General features: G+C 40.5%; 1 protein-coding gene across 1 annotated transcript in view; it reads right to left on the reverse strand.

The window, feature by feature from the left end:
* Window positions 1-10,661, reverse strand: part of CDYL (chromodomain Y like) — a 71,463-nt gene extending 60,802 nt beyond the window's left edge. Inside the window, exon 1 of the mRNA XM_021712027.1 lies at window positions 9,994-10,661. Within this exon, the coding sequence (XP_021567702.1) occupies window positions 9,994-10,288 (295 nt within the window). The 5' untranslated portion in view covers window positions 10,289-10,661. The remainder of the gene's footprint in view (window positions 1-9,993) is intronic.
* Between the last annotated feature and the right edge of the window lie 667 nt (window positions 10,662-11,328).

An 11,328-nucleotide genomic window follows, 5' to 3' on the forward strand; every position in this document is an offset into this window, starting at 1 on the left:
AAAAAAAAAAAAAAAAAAAAGGTGACATATCAAATTAGGAAGGTGATAAATGCAATGTGTAGCTACTACCAAAGGTAGGATTACAAAAAAACGAGGAACACCTACTGAAAAACCCAAGGGAGAAGACACAGAGCTCAACCTCACGGCGGCAGCATCCAGCTGCACAGCTCTACAGCTGCACAGCTCTACTGGGAGGTGGACTGTGTGCTGTTTGAGAGGACCACCCAAACGCTAAAACATGACACTGATTCAACGTGTTGTCCAAATGATTAATATTTAACATTCATGACATTCTGTAAATTAGAAGCATTATATTTTAAATGTACTCAGTAATTTTAATTGTGTCAAGACTGTTGACATGCCAATTGTTCAGGCCTGATCAATACCTATTTCCATTACTAGCCCTGGCCATCCCTTGGGGAATCTAACCTATCCCTCTTCTAGGTTAGAGAGTTTAGATGAAGTTGACCTCACCTCTTAGAACCTGTGAGGACGTAAAGACCCTTTTCTGTCTAGTCTGCTGAGAAGCCAGGATGCAGCCCAGAGTTACTGACGGCATCCTGCTTCCACATGGGAAGGGTCAGCCTGAATGAAGTGAACAGAGCCCAGGGAAGGGGGAAGGGCTGCTGACAGCATCCTGTTTCCATATGGGAAGGGTCAGCCTGAATGAAGTGAACAAAGCCCAGGGAAGGGGGTAGTGCTGGGGCATGTTAGTAAGTTTTTAGGCCACAGATCCAGCTGTGCCTGGATCCTGGCTACATGAGCCAATAGATGCCATTTTCGTTTGCTTGTTTGTTCAGACCAATGTTTGTTCAGCTTCACTCACCTGTGACACAAGCAAACATCTTGACTAACACAGTACCTAGCAATAGTGTGCATCAGTGTGACATAGTAGAAAGAACTAAACGTAAGTCAGTAGATTCTAATGTGGAGCCTACTTTCCCACCAATTCTGCTAGTGATGCTCTTCATCAAATTACTTTCTCTTTCACAACTGGCCTCATTTATAAAACAAGGATTCTCTGAAAAAGAAAAAAGAATGTTGAAGGAACTTAAAACAGAGCAAAGGCCTAAGACAAGGATGATTGCAAGTGAAATTTTATAGTCTGTACCTGCTATACACAGTTGCTCTCAACCGTAAGACACAGAATGCCATTAGAGAAATATTCTAGAGACCAATCAATCCCTTGCTACAATAAAAACAGGAATGCAGAAGACAAGTGAGATTTTTAATAGGGTTCAAATAAGCTCCCACTAATACACGCAACTTATGTTGAGCAAATATTAAATAAAAAACAAGGAATTCAACTTGAAAATGTAATATTTTCTCCTTTTGTCCTCATATCAGTTAATTACAAAGTTCAAAATAAGTGAGAATTAAGGTTAAGAATATTTCTTATTTTGACCTCTGACCTAAATAATCAAAATTTATTTTAAATTATACTTTATGAATTTCCAAATTAATGAAATACATTTTCATATGTTATGAGCAGGTATCATAAAATTAATGCAAATTAATATGAGATTTTCTAGTCCCTTAAGGCAGGGACTAGAAGGTCCTATCCATTCTCACCCCTGCTATGGAAGAATCAGTCCATGAGTGGGTTAGGAAGACCATAAGTCACTGACCTCTTTAGAATTATGCACACTACCGCTCAAACGCACAGAGACAATTAGTGTAGTCCCTGGGTTATTGCACACTAATGAAATCGTCACATTTTGAAAAAGTTAAGCCACTCAAAAGAAAAAATAGGTAAGATATAAAGAAAATTAGAAGGAAAAAACCCATGAAAACAGTTTTCCAGCTTTAAAACTAAAACAATGAGATATCATTTTCTACCTTCTTACCTGGTAGCTATTGAAAAGTGAATTAAAATGTTGGTTAAGAATAGGTAAATGGACACCCAATCTTCACAACTTTTTTAGAGAGCAATTTGGCAACATCTTTCAAATTCTTAAAAATCAATTATAGCTGTCATGTTTTTAAGAGCCAGTCAACAATTAACTCTCAAATGGTTAAGGAAAAAATATATATGCACATATGTGTGTGTAAACATATACACACATAGGCAGAAAGAGAGGAGTGGAGAGAAAAAGTAAATGAGGCAAAATGTAAGCAACTGGTGAATCTGGGTAAAGAGTAGAATATGGTCATTTCTTATACTGGTCTTGAAACTTTTCTGTAAGTCTGAAGTCATATTTATAGAATATTTAAAACTTCAAAAGAAACTGAATCTCAAAATAGAAAGTTCTCCAATGTTAAATGAAAAGCAAAAGCCAGAATAATTTATGTAGTATAAGCCCATATGAAATAGTATAAATATATAGAAATAAGACACAGAAAAGTATGGATGGTCTCTCTGGGGAATTCAGTGTTCAGAGGACAGGAGATAATGGCAAAATTCCATGCTTTCCTCAAAGTACTTCTAAATTAACTTGTGTTAAAATTTATGGTATTTATGTATTATTTCTGCTTAAAACAGGATGTGTTTTTAACATTTCTGCAGTTTTAAAATCAATAAAACATTCATTTATAGGGCAAAAACTCTCCATTGCATGTAGCCGAGACTCTTACCTAATGGATGCAACCAGACTGCAGGCAGGTCTTTTGTGAGATCTGAGTGTGTTGGAACAAGGGACTGTGACTTATCACAGTGCTTGAGGCCATTGCTAGCACCTTAAGGGCAAGGCCAGGAATGCTAAACTGAGGAAGAGTCCAGTCCCAAATGCTAAAGCGTCCCCTGCGGAGAATCTCCGATACAGAATCCCTGCTATCATGTGTATGTGAAATATGCATGTAATAACCACGGATCTTTTAGAAGAATTAAGTAGAATTGGTGTTGCTATGACAAAAATCCAAGATGTATCATAAGATTTCCTAAAAACCCCCAAACTAAAACAAAATCACAAGTTGTCGAACCATATGACAAGTATGATCACATTGATATATTTAAAAGATATTCATGTTATATATATTTACACAATTTCTGGAAAAAACTGTTAATGTAAATAACTGAAAGGTGAAAAGAAGTTTTTTGTTGAAGGAAGCAACATTTAAAATAATTAGATGTCTTAATTATTTCATGTTTATTACCATATTATTAAAGCCTAAAGGAAATTTTAAACCAAGATATGCTAAAGCTAAACAATCTCGAGGCAGATTAGGAGCTAAATATATAAAATTAAAAGAATCTAAAATATATGGTAATCAGAAGAATTTAGTAGTATATGTTTATTATTTCCCACCTTGCTCTATAAAACCACAAGCTTGTAACAATGCATAATACAGGTCTGTAAACTTTTACAAGAATCACAATTACCTGAAAGGTTTGTGAGACACAGATTGCTGGACCTCAACTTGAGATTTCAATTCGGAAGGTGGGACTGAACTTAAGAATCTGCATTTCTAACAAGTCCCCTGATGCTGCTGGTTGGGGTTCCATACTTTGAGAACCAGTGGTATGGAGCGGGTGGGGGGGGGCGAGAAATACAATAAAAAGCTGAAATGAAAAGAAAAAACTGAACAGTTATACCATGTCCTAAGTCAGCTTCCAAGCAAGAAGTAGGGCTCTGAAGTTGGCTCATTTGGTAAACACTGCCTGGAGTCTTCATCATCCTTGAAACTACTAATATCATGAACCACTAGAAGTAGAGTAAGGAGGAGACATACTCCCTGAGAAAAGTCCTGGCTCCCTTTGCAGAGTGAGGTGGTCATGGTCAGGCATGGCACTCCACATCACCCACACTCAATTCCTCCTGCTGGGATATGCTGTTGATGTGCTGGCTGGGTTACTCCCTAAACTCCTAATGGGGGTTAGAAAACGCAACCCCAAAATATGCCACTTTGGCATAAGAATTATTTTGAGATGAAGTCAATTGAGAAGCAACAGATGCAGGAAGAACTCTCTGCTCTTTCTATTTTGCCTAGAAGCAGGGCATACATTTCTATTTGTAAAAGTACCAGGAAAACAACCATTGTCATCAAAGAGATGAAAATCAGTTGAGTCTGCAAAAACAAACTTACTAAAATAGCCTTTATCTTGCATTAGTTTCCCCATATATTTACCTCTCCACATTTTACCATTCCCAAGAAACACCCAAACCACTCTTTCCTTTGTCTAGTCACTTCTTTACAATTTATCACCCCTTGTTAAAATGGTATATAAGCTCTCAGGCCTAATCATTTCTTTGGGTTTTTCATTTTTTCTGTGGAACTCCTCTGGGCATGTCAAAATAAAACATCAATTAAATGTGTATGCCTTTTTCTCCTGTTAACATGTCTTTTGCCTGTGTGATTCCTATAAACATAAGAAAATAGGATAAATGCTTTTTCCTCTCTTATACTTCCTAGGTTAGCTGACCTTGTTACACTTGGTTAATTTTTACATAAAACAGGAAATATGATTACAGAAGGGGCATTGATGCCTCAACGAAAACTATATTGAGTGACTTGGGAAGGCTTTAGACTAAAAATTATTGTCAAACCAGGTGTGAGAAAATGAGAAAAATAAAAAAGGCTAGGACTGTGCACTCAGACAGACTGGTAAGTATCTAAGTTTTGCTCCACTTTAGATGATGCATTATAGGCGTGCTGTACACAAAAGAAGACTTCAACCCATGAATTCAACTCCAAGCAAAGTCCTCAGCTCTACATCAGTGATTGGCAAATAAGTGCACATTTATAAGTTTTAAAATAAAACAATTATGGTGTATATGTTTTTGAAGATTCCTGGTGATAAACAACTTTTTATACTAACAGACTGATGCCTGCTGGATGACAGCATCTTCACTATGGGCTTTGTGTCTAGAATCCTGGGCTAGAGTTCTTAAGCATGGTGAGGTTGGAGCTCACTGCAAGGAACAGAAAAAAATACTTTTGCTGCTAGGCAATCATATCACTCCACCTGAGGATACCGATAAAATGCTTAGGAAGTGGTGGAAAAGGCTGTATATCTGCTTGTCTCAAGGCTCTACTCCCCTCTGGTCCAAGTTTTAGCATATGAAACCTGTCCATGTCTAAGTGAGTTTGTTCCTGTTAACACAAGTAACATAACACACGTGGAAGCCTCTAGCATAGGCTTGTTATACAGGAGATGCCAACAAGTGTTTATTGGTTTCAAATTGAAATCTTTTCTGATCAAGTGCTCATACACACTTAGAACTGCTTGTCTGCTATAACCTGACTTCAAATGTCACCTCTTTTCAAGTGAATATTTTCTGATGCAATCCTAATGAACAGTCACTGCCTCTGAGCACTGGTCTCCTGACTTCTTAACCCTCCCTGGAATGAAGTTCTAATTTCGGCAACTAAATAATAAATGGCTTTAGAGGACTATGGGGTCTTTTTCCAGAGGGAAGTTGTTGATCTGGCTCTTCAGCTTCCCTGATGATCAGAGAAAAGGGAGATGGATCGTCTGTTTCATATTATTATTGAGAAGAGGTTACACTTCAGTTCCCCAGAAACAGCCACATTCTCCTGATTGCTTTCTCCTGGGAGCTCCCTTTGGTTGAAATGTTCATGGGGTGGAAGGTGTGCTGAGATACTTCCTCAGTAATTTTTCTTCAAATTTTGTTGGCCTTGGTGTGAAATTCAGAAGCCAACCCTACATGATAACACTGATGAGGTCTATATCAATTTTGTTTGCTAATATCATTTTCTGAAATTTCACACTTATGGAATGATGACACATGTGAATTCATGAAAGAATGAATTAATGATAATCCAATTTTTAAAAGCAATAACTTCTTCTGTAGGATTAACTCATTAGGCAATTAAAAGAGCAAAAAATCACCACTGACATGACAAAGAAAAGTAGAAAGACAGTTATATCACCTAAATTTTAAAATTTTCACATTTCTAAATGAAGTAATATATTCATCTTTTAAACCTTTGTTCAACTTAAAATAATTAAAAATCAAACACCCATATGGTTAGTCTATAAAAGTAACGGGGTGTGTGTAAAAACACTCCAGAAACATTCTCTTTGGGTTGACAGATATTCAAATATCCCCTCAATACTCGTGATTAATATTTTGAATCGGAGATAGTTCATTTCCCAGTGACTCTACCAGAATCTGCTTCAATTAGTTTTAGAAAAACAAGTCAGTTTTCATATGTAGCTCTAAAATTAATCTAGAAAGCAAAAACAAATAACTGCTTCAACAGCATATGAGTATGATCCAACAATCTAACAGAACTTCAGTACTGCTTTCCTTCATTCAGAAAGAAGTATCCTGAAGGTAAGTGAGTGCCTTCCAGGAAGGTCTGTGTTTCTGGCCACAAACCTTCCTCATTTCAATAGCATTTCTTCCCTCCTGCTCTCCCTACTGTTTACTCTGAGCCAGCAATAAGGGCCACAAAGAACTCCTTGCAATCCTTGAGGGCAAGGAGCACCCATTCTACCAGAATCTGTCCGCAAATATTCTCAGAACACCTACTGTGCTGCAGGCATTGTTCTGCACATGGCCCTGGAAAAACAAAATCCCTTGCAGGAGCTTAAATTTCAGTGAAGGGAGCAATAAAAGCTTCCCTCTGCACAGAGACCAGGGAAGTGATGGCTCCACACCTTCCTGAGTGTGCAGGTGGCCCAGATGTCTGAGGTACCACCTGCTTCTGTCATCGATTTTCTTCCAGAAGGGATCTGCCAATGGGAGGTCTTGGTGGGAGGAGTTGTCTGTCCTTTCCTTGTAGATCTGCAAGCCTGATTTAGATCAAGGCTATAGGGGATGTCACTCACCACTGTCCTAAAAATGTTCCTGAGCAGTTCTATCTTTTGTACTGCAGTACACAGGACTCAGGACTGTATCTGACCAGTGCCCAGGCAGCAGTAAGAGAGAAGTAAAGAGATCACTGTGACTTTGGAGAAAGATAAATGTGGGGGCCTTGGAAAAATTGTGCCACCCCCACCCCAATCTATCTAAGTTCACAGTACTAGGTAAAATAATATGCATCTCTTTTGGTTAAACCAAATCCATCCTCATAGATGGTTTTGAAAAAGGAAGTCACCAAATCCCTAAAGAGAAGCCATTACTTTCCTTACATATGAAATACAAAGGAATGAAGGCTTTTGTGGAAAAGTGTTTCACATGTGGTAAAAGCAGAATGTGGAAACTTAAAAGGGCTGCAGTTTATTTTGAAAGAACACACACACACGCATGCGTGTGCACACACACATACACACACAGGGGAATAGAAGACTTTGGCAAGGTGGTGACCAAAGTTGGACTTGCCATTCACAGCCAAGATTTAAAAAACCATGTTAGGTCAAAGTCTTGAAAATCAGAGGTTTCTCTCCATAAAAATATACGTATTTCCAACTTTTGTGGACAATGGAAAGGAAGCCATAGACCGTTCTAAAGTCTCTTGTGTTCCATCAATTAAAATTAAACAACAACAAAAACAAACTCCCCAGGATGATGGCTCCTAAGAGCAGAGATCAGTAAATCTTTTGGCTCTGCAGGCTATACCATCTCCGTCACAATGACTCCAACACTGCCCTTGTTGCTGGAAAGCAGTCACAGGTAATAAGTAAATAAATGAATGTAGCTGAGCTCCAATTTAACTTTATGTATGAATAGAGAAACTTTATTTTTTCATGTGTTAGTGCTTCTCTTGATATTTTTCAAACATTAGAAAACAAAATCCATTCTTAGCTTGCAGGCCACACAAAATGGACTGCCAGTCCCTGCCCCAGATCTTGTTTGTAGCACCAGAGTCTAGTCATCACTAGAGACAGAGATATCTCTGAGCAGTGGAAGCAGCAAGCAGCAATGAGAAGGACACTGGAGAGGCAATGAGGCATTTGCTCTGTTCCCCCCTCTGGCCCAGTTCTCTCTCTGAACATTCCCTTCTCTCCGGATTCGACTTTCCTAACTGTAAAGCAGGACATGTCATTAAACAATTTATAAAGTCCCTTCTACCTCTGAACTTCTTTGATCCTTCATGGACAACTAAGTAAGAGAGCCGGGCATCGTGGCTCACGCCTATAATCCCAGCACTTTGAGAGGCCAAGGCGAGAGGATTGCCTGAGCCCACATCTCTATAATAAGTCCAAAAATTAGCCAGGCATGGTGGTGCGTGCCTGTAGTTCCAGCTACTTGGAAGGTTGAGGTGGAAGGCTCACCTGAGCTCAGCAGGTTGAGGCTGAGATGGCCATAAGCGTGTCACTGCACTCCAGCTTGGGCAACAGAGACCCCCAACTCAAACAACAACAACAACAACAACAAAAGTCACTAAGAGAAAACTGTACCCAAGAGCATGTTAAGGGAAGCTAAATCTGCAAAGGAGCTACACATTTCAGGTGAAGGCAAAACCCCAAAGCCGGGAAGAGGCAGCATTTGGGTCACATGTGCGTCTGGAAAGCACGGGCAGGATTTCTTGTTCAAGGGGAGGAAACCACAGATTTCAGTTTATGTCCTACTTCCTTGCTATATACAAGAGCATAAGCCAAGTCGGAAACTTGGAAGCATCATGGCAAGATGGTTAGAATAAGTCTTAGGTGAACATTTCTCTTTGGAGGAAAATAGCTTCCCAAACAAACCAACATCATTTTATTTTGTTTACTATTATTCTTTGGAGCTTGAGTTGAGATAAAGAGACAGTTACAAGGTTGTGATGCAGAGGGCAGGAGAGAAAAGGACCAGGAGGAGATGGTCCCTAAGCCAGTTCACAGGTTATGAAGGAAGAGCTGCAGCCTGGTGTTGATGGGGAAAGCAGAGGAGGGATGGACCATAGACATGGAGCATACCTGCCACCCAAGGCAACCAGGGAGAGGGGTCATCAGAATGGCGAGTGGGCACCTCTCCTGTCCAAGAGTTATAGAAAATGATGGGGGCTGTCAAAAGTCAGGAGACTTATTAGAAAGCTATGGCAGGTAAGAAGTTACCTGAACCTAAAGTAAGGCAGGGCAAGAAGGACTTGGATGTGAGAGCTCTGTAACAGAATTCTATAAAAACTGGTGGCCGGTGAGGTGTGGGAAGAGAAGAGAAGGATGCTGTCTGTGTGGATTCCCATTGAGTTGTCTTGGGAGATGGGCAGGCCACAGCACAACCAAGGCGGCTGCAAAATCTGGGAGCAGAAGTCGGTGAGAGAGTAAAACAGAGAATGCCACCTGTGCTGAGCGGACTCCCACTCTGACAGAGGAGCAAAGGCCTCTAAACAGTTGATCATCACAGAAAAACAGCCAACTCCCGAAGGCCCTATTGGGTTATCAACACCCTTCACTGAAAGGCATTTCTGGTTATTCAACAAGGTGAGCAAAATTAAGGACCAGGATTCTAAATCAATGGTGGTCACACTTAGAAAATGCTCATGGATTCTTAACACAGGACCCGGGGCCTAAGAAATGAAGAAAAGTAGATGGCTTCAGAAAGAAACTTGCTGTAAAAAATTACCAACCACAACCTATTTCAAAGGAGACTTTGTTTAAAGCAGCAGTCCCCAACCTCTTTGGCATCAGGGACCGGTTTCATGGATGTCAAGTTTTCTGTGGGCAGGTGGTAGGAGGGGATCATCAGGCATTCGATTCTCATAAGGAGCTCACAACCTAAATTCCTTGCATGAGCAGTTCACAACAGGCTTCTCACTCCTATGAGAATCTAATGCCACTGTGATTAGCCACTCTGCTCAGCCAATGCTCATCTCTTGCTGTGTGACCCAGTTCCTATCAGGCCACCGACTGGTACTGGTCTGCAACCCGGAGGGTTGGAGATCCTTGATTTAAAGCAAGTCAATGTGGTAGCAGTTTGTGGATGGTGAATTAAATACAGACAACTAGAGCAGACTGGAGAGAGAGATGCCAAAGGCTTCTTTAAATGAAGAAAGGAGAAGCTGGCAAAATCTCTCACAGGCTCCAGCAGACGTCTGTGAGAATTCCTCAGACTCACATTAACTCGAGGCCTGCTCTCTAGAGAAGGACCCACACCCCTCTGAGATTGTCACCAAGTGTGCTGAGGTGCCAACTCCTGGACAGGTGGGTGTCACCTGGATACTCACCTTTCCCGTTAACGGTTAAACCCGTGGCCATGGCTGCAGTCGCGGAGCCGGACACCTGAGGCACTAGTGGATGTATCCGGGGCCTGCTCCCCATCCTGGCCCGCTCTGCACCAGGGCCCAATAAAGCTCCAACTGGTTTCTCTGCTGCCACCTCAGGTGCCACTGTGTCCTCCTGACCCTGTTCGATGGGGTCCAGTTTCTCAGGGCTCTCATTCTGAAAGCCTTCCACTGTGGTCCTGCTCTTAATGGGGCTCTTAGGCACAAGTATCTTGATACCCGACTTGGCGAGGTCCATATTCTTCCGGCTGGAGAGAGATGGAGCTGTGTTTTTCCTGAACTTCTGGCTGGCAGCAAATAACTGGTTGTTTTTGGACTCGTGGTCTTTGCCAATCACTAGTGACTTAGAAGAAGTCTTAGAAAAGTTGCTGTTGGTAGATCTGGAGATTTGTTTCCTGGCATTGTTTGGAGAGGTCCTATTTGTTCTGGTTAGCGTGCTTTCCTTCTGCTTTTCAGTGTGGCGTCTGTTAAAATCATGGATATATTCCTCACAGTTCACCAGATGCTGCTCTGGTTCCCAAGTGTCGTCCTCACTGTCATAGCCTTTCCATCGAACCAAATACTCTGTCTTTCCTTTTTTATTTTTCCTTTTGTCAACAATCCTTTCAACCTGTTTATAAAAAAAAGAAAAAAGTCTTTTTATTAAAAAAATCAAACTTATTATTTGGAAAAAATACAAGCTTAACGAGGAAATAGCAAAAACCACAAGAGATAATTAAAATGATCTCTTTCTCAAACCTAACATCTGAAAATAAAATAGTAATGAACACTTGGGGTATAGCAATTTTCTTGAAATTAAGTAAAATAAAATGCAAAAACTTTTGTTCAGAAGGTGTGGCTGTACAACAAGTAACTTGCACCCAAGCAAAAGCCTGGCCTTGGTGATGGCAACTAGCTGTTAGGGACTGAGAATGTTCTAGGATGTGGAACTGGCTTGTTGAAGAAAAATATGCTCAGTATGACAAGTATGATTCTGAAGAACACAAACTAAAAAGGTCAACAGAGAGCATACACTTTACTGTAATAAAAAGGTCTAGAATGATAAGGCTACCTTCAAATCTCAGTTTTAATTATTTTTATACTAACATCTTTTTTTTGACTTGGAGTCTCACTCTGTTGCCCAGGCTGGAATGCAGTGGCATGCTCACAGCCACTGCAGCATCAATCCTTCCACTTCAGCCTTCCAAGTAGCTGTGACTGCAGGTGCGCGCTACCATACCTGGCTAATTTTTTGATTTATTGTAGAGATGAGGTCTTGCCAAGTTGCCCAGGCTGTTC

The sequence above is a fragment of the Carlito syrichta genome, unplaced genomic scaffold (genome assembly GCF_000164805.1).
Source record: "Carlito syrichta isolate Samal-C Ts95f unplaced genomic scaffold, Tarsius_syrichta-2.0.1 Scaffold303015, whole genome shotgun sequence".
Lineage (NCBI taxonomy): Eukaryota > Metazoa > Chordata > Mammalia > Primates > Tarsiidae > Carlito > Carlito syrichta.